The 20,809-nt window shown below is 37.1% G+C and overlaps 2 protein-coding genes across 2 annotated transcripts in view; one reads left to right on the forward strand and one right to left on the reverse strand.

The window, feature by feature from the left end:
* The window catches only part of LOC114305065 (phosphatidylserine decarboxylase proenzyme 3), a 41,923-nt gene extending 23,960 nt beyond the window's left edge, over window positions 1–17,963 (forward strand). The window contains 12 exon segments of the mRNA XM_028250190.2: window positions 96–180; window positions 1,824–1,935; window positions 2,600–2,700; window positions 10,214–10,261; window positions 11,348–11,494; window positions 12,164–12,259; window positions 12,359–12,433; window positions 12,538–12,630; window positions 13,633–13,719; window positions 13,823–13,873; window positions 17,599–17,696; window positions 17,698–17,963. Coding sequence (XP_028105991.2) covers window positions 96–180; window positions 1,824–1,935; window positions 2,600–2,700; window positions 10,214–10,261; window positions 11,348–11,494; window positions 12,164–12,259; window positions 12,359–12,433; window positions 12,538–12,630; window positions 13,633–13,719; window positions 13,823–13,873; window positions 17,599–17,696; window positions 17,698–17,746 — 1,042 coding nt within the window. The 3' untranslated portion in view covers window positions 17,747–17,963.
* A 218-nt stretch (window positions 17,964–18,181) lies between these two features.
* Window positions 18,182–20,188, reverse strand: LOC114305087 (putative clathrin assembly protein At1g03050). The gene is made up of 2 exons (XM_082914391.1): window positions 19,381–20,188; window positions 18,182–19,299 (listed from the first exon to the last, which is right to left on the reverse strand). The coding sequence occupies exons 1-2, from the start codon at window positions 20,021–20,023 to the stop codon at window positions 18,182–18,184; spliced, it is 1,761 nt and encodes a 586-aa protein (XP_082770517.1). The 5' UTR covers window positions 20,024–20,188.
* Window positions 20,189–20,809: the final 621 nt, after the last annotated feature.

The raw sequence follows: 20,809 nt of genomic DNA on the forward strand, positions 1-20,809 counted from the left end.
TTGGATCATTTATGATAATGAAACTCTTCCTTCCTTTTTTATGAATAATTTTCTATTCTAAGATTTGAATTCTAGTGTGAATTATTTGACTTTAGGTGGATGTTTAAACTAAGTGAATGGGCCCATTTTTCCTCCTATGACGTTGGTTTAAATTCTGGGTCTAGTGCCTCACATATTGTGGTACTCTCTCTCTCTCTCTCTCTGCATTTCTCGAAGTTCCACTAAAGCATTATACTGCAAAAGTTGCTTCTAGTCATCTTTTGTTCTATTACTATGATCACACGCTGCCAGGATATTGCTTACTTGTGGAGGAAATTGGGTGCTACCTTTCTCATCTACTCTTTTTAATTTGTTTTTGTTTGTTTGACGTGGCATTACATTTTTATTTAAAGTTCCATAAAGTTGTGCTCTGGCATTCGGTTAATCTCGAGTGCTGGCAATTGGTAGTTTATGGAGTTAATAGATTTCTAGTTATAAAAGACATATATTTATGAATATATATTTGTGGGGAGCAGAGTTGGAAGATTATAAGTAAATGTTTCATGTTTGGTTCATTCATCCTTCAGGTGAGTTTACATGTAAATTTTCTTTTGACAAAATCATTGACAAAGAGTGTGCCTTCTTTCTCCCTTCACCAAAAAAAAATAAAGTGTGCAGCTTAAGGTGAAGTTTTTTATGTGGTTGTTAGCTCATGGAAGCATTTTGACCAATGATTCCTTTCAAAAGAGAGAGCTTAATCGCTGCCTTTGTCCTCAGTATTGCGTAATGTGTAAGAAAGGTGAGTAATCTTTGAATCACCTTTTCTTGCATTGCCTCATGGCATCAAGCTTGTGGCATCAACTTTTTCTTTTGGTGGAATTATTGTGGGTGGCTCCAATAGCAAGTATTCATATGCTTTTAATTGATTTTCGGGGATTTGGTGGCAAGAAAAGCGCAACAGCATTGTGGCTTTGTGTGGTACATGCATTTTTTGGGTCATTTGGCTGGAAAAAAATGCAAGAATTTTTGAAGACTACTTTGGGGACTTGGATTCTATGTGGCATAATAATATGGCATATTTTTGGGTCTTTGTGTCACCTTGGTTTAAAGGGTCCTACTCTTTTTGATCTCTGGAGATTGGAAGGCTGTGTGCAATACATAGTTCTCGCTTTTGCTTTGTTTTGGGTTGTTTTTTTATCACTGTTTTTCAGGTTTAATCTTAGAGGACTCCTTATTCTCTCGTGTACTTCATTTCTTTTTATTCAATAACATTCCTTTTGTTGCCAATAAAAAATAGAAGCAGCTATGTGGTGTATGCATGGTAGTGTATGATTTGATCTTTTGATTAGGGTGACTTGGATTAGATTCTGAGTAGTTAAATTTATTTAATGCAAAACCTATTACGTAATGTGGTGAAGGCTGTAACCTTCTTACTAGATAATCATTTTTGCTGTTGGACGACAGAAATTACCCTGTGTGTTTCTTCTGACTTATCATATTCATCCTTCAAATAAAATAGCATTCTCTCTGTTTTCTTCATCTCCTTCCATCCAAAATAATCCGCATATAAGCAAATTAGCCATGGACACCTTTGTGAACAAACGAGGAAAAAGAAAAATGGAATTAGTAGTTCTGCTGCATATAAATTGACTATTGTCCTTGTCTATTGCAGCTTTGGTTAGAAACTGACACATTAGTAGGGAACTCAACTGACGTGTGCTATGATTATTTTTATTTTTTGTGTTTGTTCTACAGGCTTGTTGATGTTCAGTCAAATATCATTAATTTCAAAGCAATGCTTTGGTGATATTCTTATATTTTAATTTCTGGTTGTAATGCTTTAGGTTTTTGATCGGAGGACAAAGAGGCTAGTGGAGGAATTACTCGATGGAAAGATTGTTCTATCAATGAGAGCCATTTATCAATCTAAATTAGGGCTTGGCCTTATGGACAAAGGTACAGCATTAATTTTTATTAAGCTTTAGCAATGCCATATATAGAAAAGTTAGCAATTCGTGTGAGGAAAGCGCACTCAATTTTTGGTGCACTTTCATTTTAAAACTACATTTAGTGATTCTAAAACTTGTACTTAATTTTTCCTGTATTTCTCTTTTACAAGATGAAACAATAGAATCTATAAAAATCTAATAGAATGGAAGGGCTTTAGAGGAAATGAAAACTTGAGTGCCATGGTGAGAAGAGAATCACTCTTGTATTTACAACTCCCTAACACATTGCCACATGTGATCTATATAAGCCGACCCTTGTCAATTAGTCACTTGCCATGTTCTTATTTCCATTCCGTGTGCCAAAATAATCTGAGTTCCAAGTAAAATTGGTTGAAGTTAGCTGTAAACTTAAAAGGATTTTTATCATTTGGCTTAACGTCGGACATATTTTCCACAAATCAGACACTATTGTCTTTTTTTTACCAGTTCAAATTCTCTACCCAGGCCTCATTTTGCCTCCACCTCAGTCTTTGTTTGCTCATTGCTGCACTTAGTGATCTTCCACTGCAAATTAAAAAATTATCTCACGTGAATTTTTCACTTCTTGTTTGTTCGTAGTTTTATGCAAGTTATGATCTTTTTGGTTACTTTGGTACTGCAATTGGGTGCAGGGGCGAAAGAAATCTTGCAAAGCATCTCAGAAAAGCAGGGGAAGAAAATGAATTCGGTTGAATCTGCTAGAGATATACCAAAGTTCATTGAATTTTTCAAGGCATGCTAATCTTCACAAGTACATATAAAACTGTAATATTATTTTGATGTTATAAGGCATAACAAAATGTTTATGATTCCTTGGTTTTGAGCATGTAATGCAGTAAAAAATATTGTAAATTCTTCTGTACTCGTGTCTTTGAGTGACAGATAACTCTGCTTTGTAATGAATTCATGGACCTGCCCTTTTATGAAGTCTTGTTGGATGGATCATTATATATTCAGTGTTTGCGGATGCAGAACAGCTGGGTGGTGATTAATTGTTTAACATATTGAGGTTTAGATCACCCTTGTTACTAAAAACAGGCTGATTATCATATCTATGAACAGTCATACACCTAGTATTTAGTGCACAAGGCTTCCACTTATCGCTAGGTTTGAAAAAGATGGTATGTAGGCAGCCTTACTATCTCATTTTAGTGGAGAGGCTGATTATCAGGACCTACAGTGCTAAGCTGGATGAGCACTTGACTTCGTGTCTGGTCATGACCTTTAATTGATGTTTTTCTTTTCCATTTGGAGCAATTTTCTATTAACAAAAAGAAGTGCTCTATGTTATGAGTTCAATCATCTTATCTTGCATCTAAAGCGTCTTTGTAATTATATTTGATGATGTGGTGTATGCTTGTGGCCTGACATTGATGCATTCATGTGTGGAACCTGTCTGCATAAATGTTATTAAACCTGTCTGCTTCATGCTTTATAATATAGAGTAATATCTAAACTTGTTATTTCATTGACATTATGCTGTAGCTGCAACTCCGTTTCTTCCAAAGACTTGGGGTTGGCTACTTGAGCTCATTGCTTATTTGGGGTCTTCTCCTCTATTAATCATAAGCTTCCATTTCTTGTCTTACTTTTTTGCTTTCCTCTTTCCTTTCTGTCACGTTTAACTTAATCAAATTATTCCTCTTCAATCAAAGTATTCATTTGTTCACTTGTTGTCATTGTGTCTTGTCAAATCATAATCTTATTCTGAACTGGTGCCACTTCTAGCTCGAGACGTATGCATTTATTTCTTGTATTTGCCTTTGCTTTTCAACAGCATTCTTTTTTCTTGTAATGGCTTTGGCTATTACATATTAATATCATGGTTCTTGGCATTCTGTTTGACTTTTACTAAAGTTGTGTTCCGTATATTTGTAGTGTTGGTCATACTTATCTTAAAACCATTTAATTCTGAAGCATCTTTCCTAGTTGTAGCTTAAAATTAACCCCTACTCCCTTTTCATGAATTGAAACTATACCCTTGGGGGATAAATTACAAAGACTCTTATTGGGTATATCTATAGGCTAAACCCAAAGTGTAATCATATGAACTAAGTGCTAACCCTTTTAAGATTATTTGGGATTGGAAGTACTTAGAAAATATGAAGAAGAAGAACTCCGAAAAATATGAGGAAGAAGGAATATATTTCAGTTATATTCAAAACTTCTTATCTTACAAGACCAAATGACACTCCTTATATAGGAGATATTACAAACATCATCATAACCCATTATATGCCACTTACATATTATATATTACCACTATCTACCACTATCATATTATATACATGCCACTATCTACCACCAACACCACTATCATATTCTATACATGCCACTATCTACAACCAACACCACTATCATATTCTATACATGCCACTATCTACCACCAACACCACTATCATATTCTATACATGCCACTATCTACCACCAACACCACTATCATATTATATGCATGAACACAATTTCCAGCACTCCCCCTCAAGCTGGTTTGAAGATATCTTCCATAGCCAGCTTGCTAGTCAGCTTATCAAATTGCTTCTTGTGTAGTCCCTTCGTTAGCACATCAGCTAATTGTTCACCTGTTGGAAGGTAGGTCATACAGATTATGCCAGCATTGATTTTCTCCTTGATGAAATGTTTATCCACTTCTATATGTTTGGTGCGATCATGTAGAACTGGATTATGAGCTATAGATATAGCTGCTTTGTTGTCACAATAGACCTTCATAGGTGTCGGGTGAGAAAGCTTTAATTCTTCAAGAATTCTTTTAATCCACATTACTTCACAGATTCCATGGGCAACAACTCTGAACTCTGCTTCTGCACTACTTCTAGCTACCACATTCTGTTTTTTACTCCGCCAAGTAACTAGGTTCCCACCTACAAAGGAGCAGTATCCGGATGTTGATCTCCTGTCTGTAACACTTCCTGCCCAGTCTGCATCTGTGTATACTTCAACTTGAAGATGTCCATGTTTCTTGAACAGTAAGCCTCTCCCTGGAGTTCCTTTCAAATATCTTAAGATCTTATAAACGGCCTCAAAGTGCTCTGCCCCTGGTGAGTGCATGAACTGACTTACCATGCTGACTGCAAAGGCAATATCAGGCCGCGTATGAGACAAGTAAATCAATTTCCCGACAAGTCGCTGATATTGTTCCCTCTCTTTGACTTCTTCAGCCTTAGCAGCTTGTAACTTCAAGTTAGGCTCGATCGGAGTCTCCACCATCTTACAACCAAGCATACCTGTTTCTCCAAGAAGATCAAGAACATATTTTCTCTGATTAACGAATATACCTTCCTTGGATCTTGCAAATTCCATTCCGAGGAAATACTTGAGGGCTCCCAGATCCTTAATGTGAAATTCTTTTGCGAGTTTCTCTTTGAGGGCTGCTAACTCTGCTTCATCATTACCAGTTAAAATGATGTCATCAACATAAACAATCAAAATTGCAATTTTACTGTTTTTTGAATGTTTATAAAATATTGTGTGATCTGCTTGACTCTGCGAGAAGCCACAACTGATAACTGCCTTCCCAAAGCGTTCAAACCACGCTCTTGGTGATTGTTTGAGTCCGTATAATGACTTGTTCAATCTGCATACTCTGTCACTTCCAAGTCTCTGCTCAAATCCCGGCGGTAGGCTCATGAACACCTCCTCTTCAAGATCACCATTGAGAAATGCATTTTTAATGTCAAGTTGATGTAGAGGCCAATCTGAATTTACTGCAAGAGATAACAGTATTCTGATGGAATTTATTTTAGCAACAGGAGCAAACGTCTCCTGATAGTCGATTCCATAAGTTTGAGTGAAGCCTTTAGCTACCAGTCTCGCCTTGTATCTCTCAACGCTTCCATCTGCGTTACATTTTATCGTAAACACCCATTTACACCCAACTGTTTTCTTGTCTTTGGGTAGATCAACTATCTCCCAAGTACCACTTCTCCTTAAAGCATTCATCTCCTCCATGACTGCTAATTTCCAATTCGGATCATCCAATGCTTCCTGTATATTCCTTGGAACAAACAAGTGTGAAATCCTAGATGTGAAAGCTCTATGGTTTTTAGACAGTCTTTGATAGGAGAGGTAATTTGCAATAGGATGTTTAATGCAATTTCGGACACCTTTCCTAATTGCTATAGGTACATCAAGGTCGGAAATAGAAGGAATAGGATTACCTAAAATTTCGATGCCAGAACTCGGGTGGACATTCGGGTCATTAGGATGGACATTCGGGTCATTATTCCTCAGATGAAATCGCTTCCTAGTATAAACCTGAAGCTCAGGATTTAGATCATTTTGTAGTACTTCTCCCCCTAAACAAGAATCTTCTTGACTAGGCACCATAGAACTTGGTTCTCCTAAGTGATCATTATCAGACAGATGTGATTTTTGTGTAGGATAAATGACATTGGGGAGCGGGATAGAAATATCCCAAAAACGGTCTTCTACTCCACTTGTCTCCCCCTGAAGAGAAGTGTTGGGGAAATAGGATTTTGTTTCCACAAATGACACATCCATACTCACATGAAATTTCTTGTTTTGAGGATCGAAGCACTTATACCCCTTTTTGTTTGAGGAATAACCCAAAAAAACACATTTTATAGCACGGGGGTCAAGTTTTGAACGAAATTGACTGGGAACATGAACATAGGCAGTACATCCAAAAACTTTGGCGGGTAAATCAGAAAACAACCTCGTGTCAGGAAAAAAAGTTTTGAGACAATCAAAAGGTGTTTTGTATGTTAACACCTTTGTAGGCATCCTGTTTATCAAATAAGAGGCTGTTAAAATTGCTTCACCCCATAAATATTTAGGAACATGCATGTAAAACATTATAGCACGTGCTACTTCAAGTAGATGTTTATTTTTTCGTTCTGCAATGCCATTTTGTTGAGGGGTATCCCGACATGTAGATTGATGAAAAATCCCATTTTTTTTCCAAAAACTCACCCAACTGCTCATTGAAATATTCTGTTCCATTATCAGAATGTAAAATACCAATTTTGGTGTGAAATTGGTTTTCAATCATATTGTAAAAATTTGTGAATAAATTTTTCACGTCAGATTTTTTATTCATCAAATAAATCCAACATAAGCGGGTATGGTCATCAATAAATGTAACAAACCATCTTTTACCAGAAAGAGTAGTGATTTTAGAAGGGCCCCAAACATCACTATGAATCAAATAAAAAGGTTTTGAAGCCTGGTAAGGTTTTGGCAAATAAGTAGAGCGATGAAATTTTGCAAAAATGCAACTTTCACAATGAAAAGAAGAACAATCAATCCCTTTAAATAATTCTGGAAATAAATGTTTCAGATAAAGAAAACTAGGATGTCCTAGCCTATAGTGCCATAGCATTATTTTTTCTCGAACAGAGATTGAACTGGTACTATTAAAGCTCTGAGCTTTTTTATTACTAACAGGTACTTCATCAAAGTAGTAAAGACCTTCAAGCATCCTAGCATGCCCAATCATCATCCCCGAGTTCTGGTCCTGAAATTCACAATGGGATTCAAAAAATGTAACACGACAATTAGAATCCTTAGATAGTTTACTGACAGACAAAAGGTTACAGGCTAAGTTGGGGACGTGAAGAACAGCATTGAGATTAATTTTCTCAGTTAGTTTAATAAATCCTTTTCCTGCAATAGGTGAAAAACTACCATCGGCTATTCTGATTTTGTTATGACCAGAACAAGGGAAATAGGTACTAAATAAATGGGAAAAACTAGTCATGTGATCGGAGGCACCGGAATCTATGATCCACGGAGAGAAGTTTAGGCAAGAGAAGGCTTTAGGATTTCTACCTGTTTGTGCCAACAAAACACTAGGAGTACCGGTTGAGGAGTTGGATTTTATCAGCTTTAAGAGTTGATCAATCTGCTCTTTGTTGAAGGGACCTGAATCGGCTTCATTAGCGGTAGGAAAGCCACGATTCTTCTCTCCTTGTTTGCTGCTTTTCCAGTTGACAGGTTTGCCATGAATCTTCCAACACGTTTCGCGTGTATGGCGAGGCTTGTTGCAAAAATCACACCAGACCCGTGGCTTATTATCAAACCTGCGCTGGTAATTTGCAGCCTTGTTGGCCGCAGCATCGCTAATTAAAGCAGAAATTTCAATTGATTCACCATTACCTTTTTTCTTAAGCATGACGCTCCTTCGGCTCTCTTCCCTTCTGACTTCAGCAAATACTTCGCCAATGGATGGGAGAGGAGGTCTGCCAATAATTCTTCCTCGCACTTCATCGAACTCAATGTTGAGGCCGGCAAGAAACTTGTAAATACGGCTGTCTTCCACAGTTTTCTTGTGGTGGTTGCAGTCGTCAACCGATTTCCATTCGTATGTGTTGAAGATGTCAAGATCCTGCCACAACCTTTTCAACGAATTGAAATATTTGGTGACGGAATCATCTCCTTGACGAATCTCTCCCAACTTCAAAGTTAATTCGAAAACTTGAGATTGATTTCCTAGGTCAGAATACATCTGACTAACATTATCCCACAATTCTTGTGCAGTAGTATAGCACATGTAATTAGAGCTTATATCCTCCTCCATGGAATTGACCAACCATGTCATAACCATGGAGTTTTCAGCGTCCCAATTGTCGAACAACGGATCATTAACAGCAGGAGCCTTCTTGTCACCAGTGATGTAACTGATCTTTCCTTGCCCACGGATATACATCCGGACAGATTGTGACCAGCGGAGAAAATTATCACCATTTAGGCGGATGGTGGTGATTTGGACAGAGTGAGAGTTGGACGTTTTCACCGGAATGGCAGCGGCAGGGGTTGAAGTGGTTCCGGACGTGACTTCCGACATGGCTATGACGGTTTTAGGGCTGCTGTGTTTTTTGTTGCTCTGATACCAACTTAGAAAATATGAAGAAGAAGAACTCCGAAAAATATGAGGAAGAAGGAATATATTTCAGTTATATTCAAAACTTCTTATCTTACAAGACCAAATGACACTCCTTATATAGGAGATATTACAAACATCATCATAACCCATTATATGCCACTTACATATTATATATTACCACTATCTACCACTATCATATTATATACATGCCACTATCTACCACCAACACCACTATCATATTCTATACATGCCACTATCTACAACCAACACCACTATCATATTCTATACATGCCACTATCTACCACCAACACCACTATCATATTCTATACATGCCACTATCTACCACCAACACCACTATCATATTATATGCATGAACACAATTTCCAGCAGAAGTCAACTTGTCTGCAACCCTTTTGAGTCAAGTGTGGTTTTGAATGGTAGGAGAAACAGACTTATGTCTCTGCTCTGCTCATTAATGTTCTTCTTACCTTTAAGTGGAGAAGAACTAGAATGATATTTTTTTTCTTTGATGATAATATTATAATGGACGCTTGATGTTTTCAAGTAAATAAACTTATTTATGTGCACATGTTTGTAAGTCTGACTATGTTATCCTTTGTTATATTTACCGTTTTGTCTCTTGAACAATTAATCCAATGCCTATAATGCAAAATCATGATTTATAGACCATTCATGAAACATTCAGTAAAACCTCTTCAACACGGCTTATAATGTTATTAGAGGATTCACATAACCAACTTCCAGTAGATGTGATTTAAAGTGATATTGAGTGGATTTTCATATGGGCTGTGCTTGTATGTTTGTTAGGTAGACTGCTAATGTAAATGCTGTCCCTGTATCTCATGAACATGCATTCTGAAATTTATGGCAAAGAAGGGTTCATTGATTTGTGTAGTTATGCAATTGGGGTTTAAGGCTTGTGTTGGATGCCCACTACATGCATTAGTTTCTGAAACAATTAATGGGTCAGGTCATTTTTAAATCCTGCCCCTAGTGTGTGCCTCTAGTCTTCGAATAAATTACTAAGTGATGATTTGAAAGTGGTCTCTGATAATCAGTTTAATTAAGCTATCTTAATAAAATTTGAAGCTTAAACAGACTGACCAAAAACATACATTGGATTTGCCCCCCTTTTCATTTTTGGTTCATGAATAATACTCATGATGTTGGCTATGCTTTCATGTATTATATCTATTCATGTATCTCCTTTTGATGGCTATATTTAAAATTTGTTAATTGCTCTTTGGTCGCCTTCGATTGTACAATCATAATTTACCCAAATTCATACAGCTTTTTATGCTAAAATTACTTGTATGAAGTGTACTATTCTTTGGTCTAATTTTTCTCCACCATTGTGTTGTAGGATCAAATCAACTTGGCTGACGTCAAGTACCCACTGGAGCATTTTAAGGTAGGTTAAAACCTGTTCATTTATTTGATACACAAATAGAATTTTAACAGAATGACATTTGGTTTCTTTTTGGGTATCGGGGAGCCCTTTGTTTAAAGGAGTTCCTCTTTTTTTAATTGCAGCAGATTGGGGGGCAGATTGTGATATGTAGTGCTTTGTTTTGGTTTTGAATTTTTTTCGTTTTGTTTTTTCACTTGTACCCTTTTTCTGAGGATGCCTCATCCTCCTATCTTTGGCTCTGTGCCTTAATAAAATTCTTGTTTGTTGCTGATCAAAAAAAAAAAAAATTAAAAAAAAAAGAAGAGATTTTTCATTCTTGGGCCTTTGTTAAGAGTGAACTTTATTACTTTGACACATTGCCGTCACTTGAATTTGTAAAAGACATGTTTGTCAATATGTAGAGTGAATTATAGTTTTTATGTCATAATATTTGGTTACATCTCATTTTTCAACTAGTTAAAGCTTTGGACTGCTGGAAACATATTTTTCAGAGAGATCTGTGTTCTCAAGCCCTTTGCGTATACATAAGTCAACTTCACTTATTGGTTACAGTTAGAATGTAAAATGAAGGAATTTAGGGTTGGGATTTAGGAGGAAGAAGAAGAAGAATAAGAAGAAAGAGAAATTTTATATATATTGAATAATCATAGTGCCTCAACTTTACATCAGTCAAATATATATACAAACCCTAACATAACAATATGACCATTGTATCCTCAACTTAAGTAAATATTAACAAAAGAGCAAAATAACAAAATAAGTATTCTAACAGTTACTAATTATAAAGCGAGTGGTTTCCCTAATTTGCTTGCTCGATGGCTTCACTATATCGGCATCTGGTAATATCAGTGAGGATTATAGAATTTAAACCAAATCAGAAAGGCAAATATTTGTTTTCTCTAGTTGCAGCCTTGGCTGCCGTTGACCAAGAATCAGGAAGCCATGACATGCTATTGTTATGATTCAGATCTTACCTGATCTTGGTGCTATATCATTATCCTTGCTGGTGCTTTATTAAGTTATTGCAATGCTACAGTTACCATCATGGTTTTGAATAAATTGAACTCATAGTTTCTACGCGTGCAGACATTTAACGAATTTTTTATAAGAGAGTTGAAACCTGGTGCAAAACCAATTGCTTGCATGGAACGTGATGATGTTGCTGTATGTGCTGCTGATAGCCGCCTAATGGCATTCACAAATGTTGAAGATAGTCTAAGATTTTGGATTAAGGTATCATCTTCTTTCTTTGTTCTTTATTTATTTATTTATTTGTTTTGTTTATTTTTTCAGACATTGCTTGGTTACTTTTATGCTTTCACTAATTTGAAAATAGGTATGACAGCAGATGTTGGGAGGAGCAACATATGGAGCCAATTAAACAATCTTACCCATATTATAATTTTATCTGCTTGTTCCATTGCAAACCATTCAACATGAGCACCTTTTTGGTGAATCTCTTATTTTCTCATGAACATGTTGTGCATGCATGCATGTCTTCCATGTTGGACTTAGCTACCTGATCCTGATTATCTCCCTAGCAAAAATTATTCTGTTTTATATTTACTCATTAAATAATAGAATCTAACAAGCAGTGAGAAAATGCAACCTGCAATCTGGTTGAAGTCCAAAAATTTGTAAAGAACCAATAAAATGCATAAGACTAGCAATCTTGAACAACAAACCTGGCATGTTGGAACATAGCTGTGGGTGGTTTCTTCAATGAATACTAATGCTAGAAAAACTGAAACTGTCAATCTCCTTTATTAGATAGATGGAAGAATGCAGCAAAGAAGAATCACATGTTAAAAATAAACAACCTGATTCTATGAGCTATTTAAATTTGAGAAAAGCCTTCATGTTATTTTATTTCTTAAATGGAATCTTTCTTCTTACTCTTAGGGTCGAAAGTTTTCTATTCAAGGTCTTCTGGGGACAGAAATATACTCCACTGCTTTCATGGATGGATCCTTGGTGATATTTCGATTGGCACCACAGGTATTTGGTGCAATTTTCTATTATGTTTTGTCCAACAAAGGTTCTTACGACATTATAATTTCCAGTTTCCATATTCAAGGCTTGACATTTCCAATGCAGGATTATCATCGTTTCCATTTCCCAGTATCTGGAACCATTGAAAATTTTGTTGATATACCTGGATGCTTATATACGGTATGTGAGGATTTAATATTAATTTTGTGTTTGGTTGCTCATCGGCATCTTTCTTGTTTTTCTTGTATTCCCTCCTGATTGCTGCTGTATTTCGTATATTCAAGGTTAACCCTATTGCTGTAAATAGCAAGTACTGCAATGTATTCACTGAGAATAAGCGGGTGGTATCTGTTATTTCAACAAGAGATTTTGGAAAGGTTTGTTGTTTCAGATATTTGGCAATAATTTTGTAGTTTCAGCTTTTTCTACATTAATGACAAATGATGTCACTGCCTTGGTACGTCACATTTCCTTAGGCAAGCTAATTGCATGAGACTTATTATTGCACAATTAGTGTTAATCATTGGTTTGTTTTATGCTACACAATTGAATGTGGCAGCATTGCCCTGTAACAATGTAATCCTCCATTTGAATCTGTAGGATATTGTTCTTTTTCTTTTCTTCGATTATAGTGCATGGGCCTCATCCTCCCATCTTTGTTATAACTGTATCCTTGTTTTGTAAGATGATTTTTTTTTTAAGTGTAAGTACCTTGATTTTCCACCATTATCGTGGCAGCTTCCTTTTATAGGTACTAATCTCAGCATGTTTCCTAATCCCTTTTTTTTTTTTGGATGAGGATATTTCCTTTTCAATCAGCAAGAAACCTTGGCTCTGTTTGGTTAAGTTCTTAAAATCTGTTTCTGAAAATTTTCAAAAACTAGTTTGGTTAAAAAAAAATAAAAAAATAAAAAACTCAATATTTTCATATGGTTCTCTCTTTTTCTCTCTCTCTCTCTCTCTCTCTCTCTCTCACTCTCTTTTTTTTTTTTTTTTTTGGGACGAAATAATTTCTGTTAAGCCATTATTGTTTTTGGATAAATAATAGATAATTTTATTGAAAGAGCATCAAGCCAGTGCTAACAAATGCAAGAATAAAGGGCAAACAACCAGCACCACCTAACCATGAAGAGAGTCATTTCTGTTAACTATCATTCTGGGGTTCTGGGAGGGTTTTTGGTGTGTCAAGTCTAACCGTCATTTTTTATTCACATGAAGTGGCTGCCCTTAGACTTGAACCAGCATTGTCACACTTGATGGTAAAAGTCATTACTATTATAGCAACCAATAGGCCCATGAACCAACTGTTTTTATGTACTGACAGAAAATATAATAAAAAATGCCTTTCCGAAGGGTAAACCTTTAAAATTTGGGTGCAGGTAGCATTTGTAGCAATTGGAGCTACAATGGTTGGCAGCATCACCTTTACGAAGAAGAAGGGGGATCATGTCCAGAAAGGAGATGAGGTTCATATTTTATGATACAGTACCTTGTACTTTTCTTCTTTTCCATTCATTGCTACTGCTTAATTTCTTACAAGAATTCTACCTTCATTAATCGAATTTACAGTTTGGATATTTCTCATTTGGTGGAAGTACCGTCATCTGCATGTTTGAAAAGGTTAGTGCCTAAGTACTTTTATCTTGAATAGAGTGATAACTGGTCAAACTTTGTTTATCTCATCCTTTTATTTATGTTGTGTAATGGAAGAAAACAACATTTGGCACTTCACGTGTATGGTACCCACCATGTTCATATCTTTCTTTTGCTTTGATACATCTTGTACATGGAGACCAATAGGCACGGGGGAATGAAGAATATCATTTTGTTTTGCATAAACTTGGGACCAGTCTTTTGTTTCCATTTGCATTCAAGTGAATGATTTCTAATAAGTACAGGTTTTTTTTTTTTCTTTGGTTCATTAAATTACAAGAATGATGTAGTTTTTTACTATTTTATTGCCAACTTTTTCCAGAGGATAGTCAATGGATGGGTTTTTTCCCTTTGTGGAACAATGGTATGGATTTTGTTGTATTTTGCACTTGAATGTGCCTTGGTGATTTTGTCCTTGAATGTGCCTTGGTGATATTGTCTGTAGTCAATTAGAACTCTGCATATAATATAAGTAGCACTGCACTTCTGAAAGGACCCGTTCAGACAGTTCGACACACTTCTTGGATGCTCTCAACATGATCAATATTGTGAATTTATAATGAGAGCGTTGTTTAACATTATTGGGAAAGCAATTCACTCACCCAATGACCCAAAATTGTATATCTTAAAATATTTTCGAAGAAGGAAAACATTTTATGCATTACTAAAGAAAGTAAGTATATAATGGACAATACTAATATGAAAAAAGAACATTGTAATAAAAAAATCGTACAGAGAAAGCAAGCAGTGGTTTGATACATTATAGAATTATATTTGTGGAGTTTCATTTTCTACATTTTGTAGTTGTAAGTATTAGATAATAAAATAAATTATATAATTTTTCTTTTATATATATATATATAAAGATGGGTGAATATGTTAACAAATTGTTGTATTCTTGTTGTGTTGGTATCATACTTTTTAAAACAATTCTCTGTCAGTGCTTCTGCATCATGTATAGTCCCTATTCTCTGTTGTCTGTGCACAGTTGCAAGTGATAATATGCTGACGTATTGTTTTTTTGATAAATAAAATCAGATATTATTAAAAAGCATTAAGGAGATGCAAAGAATACAAAACTAAAGCCCACAAGAGGCCACAAACTAAGAGATTAAATCATCCACAAAATCTACAAAAGCCAACACATCTGGATCCACTGACGTCGTACCTTATTCTCTAACCAAGACACCGAATGAGAAATCCCCTAAAAATTTCGTATATTACGCTCCAACCAAACTAGCTACATTAAGCACTGAGCAAGCAACCATGCCTTGCATCTTCGCCTCCCAACTCTCACCCCCGGCTGAACCCAAACCATCCCAAACAAACCCCTACAATAAGCACCCATAGCCTAGCCACTACAGAACAATGGATAAGTAAATGATCCACTGATTTTGTAGCTCCACAGCACATACAACACCAATTGACCAAAATGCGCTGATGTTTAATTCAAATTGTCAATAGTCAAAATATGCCCCAAAAGCTGTCTATGCAAAGAAAGCAACCTTGGAAGCAGATCCTGTAACCCAAACACTTTTCCAAGGAAACAACACCCCTGCCCCTCCCACAAGCTAACGATAATATGAGGCCACCGAAAAAACACCTTTGGCCTTCGGACAAGCCCACACCACAGAATCTCCCCCAACTTCCCCACACCGCACCCTATGCAGTCTGCAGAAAACCCAAATGATCAACCAATTGGTCCACCTCTCAATCTTGCACCTCACGCAACAAAAGAATGTTCCATACAGTCATCTGCCCTTGACCAATCCCATAAGAAGCCACCATTGCATCCGGATCAATAGCAATATGGAAAATCAAAGGGAACAACTGTGATCGCAGTTAAGTATGAGCAGGCTGTTGGGTGTCTCGTTTGAGGGTCATGAAGCGGAGGCAATGAAACTATTTTCCACAATTGAGGCGTCTTGGAGAGGGTCTGCCCCGACTAGACGAGGGACAAATTGTTCAGCATAAGGAGAAGAGTGTGAAGGAATTGTGCAACTTGTAGTGTTCCATTAATTATGATCGGCGACCGGGAGGCAGTGTTCGGGTTCAAGGAAGGGGCATGGTGATCAACTATTGTTGCCATGTGGTTTTCGGACAGGCCCGTATTGTTATGCTGTCATACTTAACTGCGATCTGTATTCTGTCTCATTTTCCAAACTCATATATATATTAAGAGGCATGGACAGATATAGACACGGACATGGGACATGGCAAGTTTCAAAAATCAGGATGCGAAAACGGTGGGAATATGAGGAAAAATATATATTTCTATTTGCTATGTATATGGATATTAAATCTGTGAACAACTAGCAATAATTAAAACTAATGCTGATTCAGTAAGCAAAAGGCTAAGGCTTATTCAATATGAAAAACAACTCAAGCTAGGAGTTAAAATTTATTCAACGTCGAAGTATTTTTATCAATCATAAGCCATCATCACATCAAAGTAGTTTGACTTAATCAACTCGAAAATTGTGGGTATGCTACTAGTTCAAGTAGAAAAATACCAGTTTTTTTCTTATAACCATTGCAAGTTAAAAAAAAACAGCATTTTCAATAATTAAACACTAATTTAGAATGACAATTCAATAGTTTCAACAATCAAACACTTCAAAAATTTGAGGGAGAGAATATGACATAGTGATGATTATGAACTCATGAGAACTCTTTTTACAGCTCATGGCAAAATAACTGTGGCTTGTGGTGTGTCCAGAGGCAAGACATACATGTCCGTGACATGTCACCAACATGTCTGGAAAAATAATTAAAAAGTGGGGCATGCCACATGGAGTTTCTAATACATATCCTGCCATATTTGAGGCGTGTCAGACAGGTCTATAGCAACTAAGTTAAAACGTTTGTGCTTCATAGTGTGAATATATATGCTCTCTTTTTGTGTTCAACTATGTATAAATAATTTCATTCTTGGATATTTTCATGTTCATTGCCTTAATGTTGGTACTTTCATTTTCACTATATATAAGTTATTTATCCTGCAACGTGCTTAAGGTTTTATGGTTTCAATTTTTGAGAAATTCAAAATGAAACTCTTATGAGACAAGTTTTCAACATTTTCTCAAGTATTCCTATGTAATCACTTAGCTAGCAGTCATACCAAAACCTTTTGTAGACCATCTATTGTTTGTGAAAGACAAAACTTGGCTCGTAGCTGGCATTCTTTCCTTGTTTCTTGCATCATTGTCATTGAAGAGCATGATTTTTCCATAGCATGTTGAAGGTTATGTGGATATAAATAAGAACTAACCAAAGATAACTCTTTCAAACATAATAGGTTTGTAAAGAATTTAAGGTAGTGTCTGGTTCATTAGAATGAGGTGGAATGGAATGATCATTCCAACAAAATGTTCATTCTCATGTTTGGTTCACTAAGTCTATGTTTGGTTTAGGGATTTGGGAAGAGATTTGGAAAGGGAAAGTATGTGAAATGTAGTTATATTTTATTCACATTGCACCTATCTTTTCCCATTCCCTTTCCAAATTCCTACGCAAATCTATGAACCAAACACAACGTAAAGGAGGCTGAGGAATGACCATGCCATTCCATTACACTTTTATTTTAATGAACCAAACACACCATAAGGTTATATGTATCAATTCAGAGAATATATATGTGATTATGCCGATTATTTATTTGCTACTGGCCCAATTTCTGGGAAATTCTACAGGATACAATAAAGATAGACAAGGACCTCTTGGCAAATAGTGCAAGATCACTTGAGACCTTAGTTTCTGTTGGAATGACTTTGGGTGTCTCCACAAAGAAATCCTGAAATTGGGTTGCCAAACTTGGAGAAATGTGTTTTACAGGCTTGAGATGAATACCGCCATTTCAGACTCATCGTTAGCCCTGGACTTTGTAAATACTAAATGTTAGATATTAGTCTTGCTGATGCTTAGCTATTCATTGTTGTCAATTATGGAAACAGTTGTTAATCTCCACCTTCGTTTGTAGATATATGCACAGAAAATAATCCTATTTTGTACCACGTGATATTTTGGATTCAATTTGATTTTCTGGTGATTAGTTGCAGTCATCTTGCAAAGGATGGAAACAGATGCTGATGATAACTGTTTCTTCGCTTTTAAATTTATTACATCTGTACATGTGAATGATCTTCTACTGGTGATATGTATTTAATTGTTTCTTTTCTTTTAAATTTATTTCATCTGTACATGTTACCGATCTTCTTCTGATGATATAGGACAGTGACAGTTGCAACAAAAAGAATGCTGAACGATAACAAAGCTTCAGTAAGTATGTGTGTAACCTCCCATGTTGTAAGGATATGTGTTTGGTTGCATATTTGTCAATCCGACCTGGCCGTGCATCCCATCCCTCGCATATTGCTGCCACATCAGTTGCTCCTCCACTAACATCCTCTGCTTCTTCTCCATCTCCGACATCTGCACGAAAGCCGGTGGTGGCACCGGAAGCGACGCCGCAAATGGGTCGGCACCTGTTATAGCTGCCACACTTCCGTCTGCCGCCGGAGGTGCTGGCAGCGCCAACATTGCTGGCCTTCCAGCTGATCCAAACGCTACGCTGCTAGCACTTCCGGTGGTCACAAAACCCGACGAAGCCATTGCATGTGTTGTTGCTCCTTGTTGATACATGCCGTTGAGTAGCATCATATCGAAACCGCCTGGAAGCGATGGATTCTGGTTCGACAAATGGCTTGTGGATTGAACGAGTGTCGTCTCCCAGTTTTCCATATCTTTGAAGGCTTCCCACGCTGGAGTTGTCCCCGGACCCATTACTGGTGCACCACCGTCAAATAAGGCTAAAGCCAATTTATCCCCGTGTTCTTTGCTCGTTACCGCGTCTTCGCGCAAGTTCAACAAATCGGCTTCTATCTGGACGATGGTATTATTATCCTTTTCTTTCGGCTCCTCCGCCACCTCTTCCTTCTCTTCTTTCTCTGGCTCAGGCAATTCTTCAGGCGGTGGTAATGCCTTGATCATGCTTGTGTCCTCTTCAACAACTTCAGACTTCTTGTCTTCTTCCTCGGTTTCACTCTTCTGTTCCAAATACTCAGCCCTCCTGTTATGCATAGATTCGGACTTGTCCCGTATATATTCATCCATAACATCGAGTTTATTCTGTGTAACTTTTTCAACCTCTGGGTATTCAGAAGAGCGTGCAATCCCAGTTTTCTTACACCATCCATAGAATTCATCGAGCTCATCAAACTGCTTTGATATGCGGCAGAAGATCTCATGGACCTTCACACTGTCAGAGACTTCTAGTCCCATGAACCGTTCGATTAAGATCCCCAGTATTTCTGTTATATCATAGTAGATCTGGAAGCTTTCTTTCACCAGTGGATAGAGAGCCACGTGCACAACCCTGTTATGCTTTGCTGTACCTGTTTCATAGATTGAAACAAAAACTTTAGAAGTAAGATCGGTACGCCTAGAATGAATCTGGGTCACACATTGATTTTTACCTGTAGGGCGGCACGCTAAAACCCGCTCCAAGAGTTGCATCAGATGATGAACTCTTGAAAACACATGTTCGTTCTTCATGTCACGCACAGGCGTGTCTCTTGCGGAGGACGGACTAGCCACCTCGTCATCTTCCTCATCGTATGCAGTTATGCCACGCTTGCTTTTCTTCCTGCTTTGCGTCCTAAACTCAAGCTGTTCATCAAGATACAATGCGTAGGTGCGCACAAACGCGGAGTAGTCCCAGGAATCGGACTGGGATGTGTCGCGGAAATCAGACATGTTGAGAAGGCGGGTCCCGCGTCTCGTGGCAAAGAAAATCTCCTGTTCGAATGCCGGGTCGCCGTCAGTGAGGAGGCGTTGAATTAGCACGAGGGTCTTGATTGCCACGATCCAGTTCTTGGTCTTGTTGAGACGCTTAGCAATGGTGGCGATTGATGCACCGATGTAGGCACGGGAGTAACAGGTTAGATTCAGTACTTCTCGAATGTGCCGCTCATCGGTGGGGTATTCTTGGTGACGGGTGGCCTTAACGATGGCGACATCGAGGTCGGCGAGGGAGGCACTGCTACCAACTTTGGCCAGGCCTATGCTTGTCTTGTCCTTGACTGCCCCAATGGCTTTTCTGAGCTTGCTCGGAGCCATTGATTTGGGGGTTCTTGTGGACTATACGTTTATTGTGTTGTGTGTAGTGTTTTGTTTTTGGTGTTGTTTGTTGTATATTCCCAATAGGATGGAGTGTCAACCTGAAATGATTAAAGTCAAACTTGTTAAGAACCTTATGATATATTTGTAATTTGCATGCATTCATATCAATTTTGTGCATATATATATATATACATGTATTTGGATATGTGCATGCATTTCCTACAACTCAGCCCATTTGCATTCTAAAACATTGATCTCACCACCAGCGGTAGCTGCTGCCACTTTAAAACCCTTTGCACCATCTATTCTTTTGACTTCCATTGATTTCAGTTGCTTCGCCGCCATTCTGCCACCACTACTTGTTCTTCCTTCTTTATTTGTATATATTCATGTTGTCTATGCATTAAAATAAATTGTCCTAACCAACTAGGTTAGTTTGATTGGTTAGAATTGTAGCACCTCAGAAGGGTTTGAGTTCTAATATTGAAAAAGATGCTCTATTCTAATAATAATAATAATAATAATGTCATCTTCAAAACTTTAATGTAGAAAATGAAAATTTCACCTTCTATTTTGCATGCTGATATATGTTCTAGAATTGATTTCGAAATCTCTCGTCCTTAAATCCTCTCTTACCTTGTTCCAAAAAATTGCTAATTATATGATTATGTCTTAAAATTTTCACATAATTGAATAGCTTTTAGTATTTTGAGATAAAAGACGCAGGATCATTGGCCATGAAAGCTATGCATATACTCTCTGCTCTGAATATGTTTAAATTTC

The sequence above is a fragment of the Camellia sinensis genome, chromosome 2 (genome assembly GCF_055761805.1).
Source record: "Camellia sinensis isolate YWXY chromosome 2, ASM5576180v1, whole genome shotgun sequence".
Taxonomy (NCBI): Eukaryota; Viridiplantae; Streptophyta; class Magnoliopsida; order Ericales; family Theaceae; genus Camellia; species Camellia sinensis.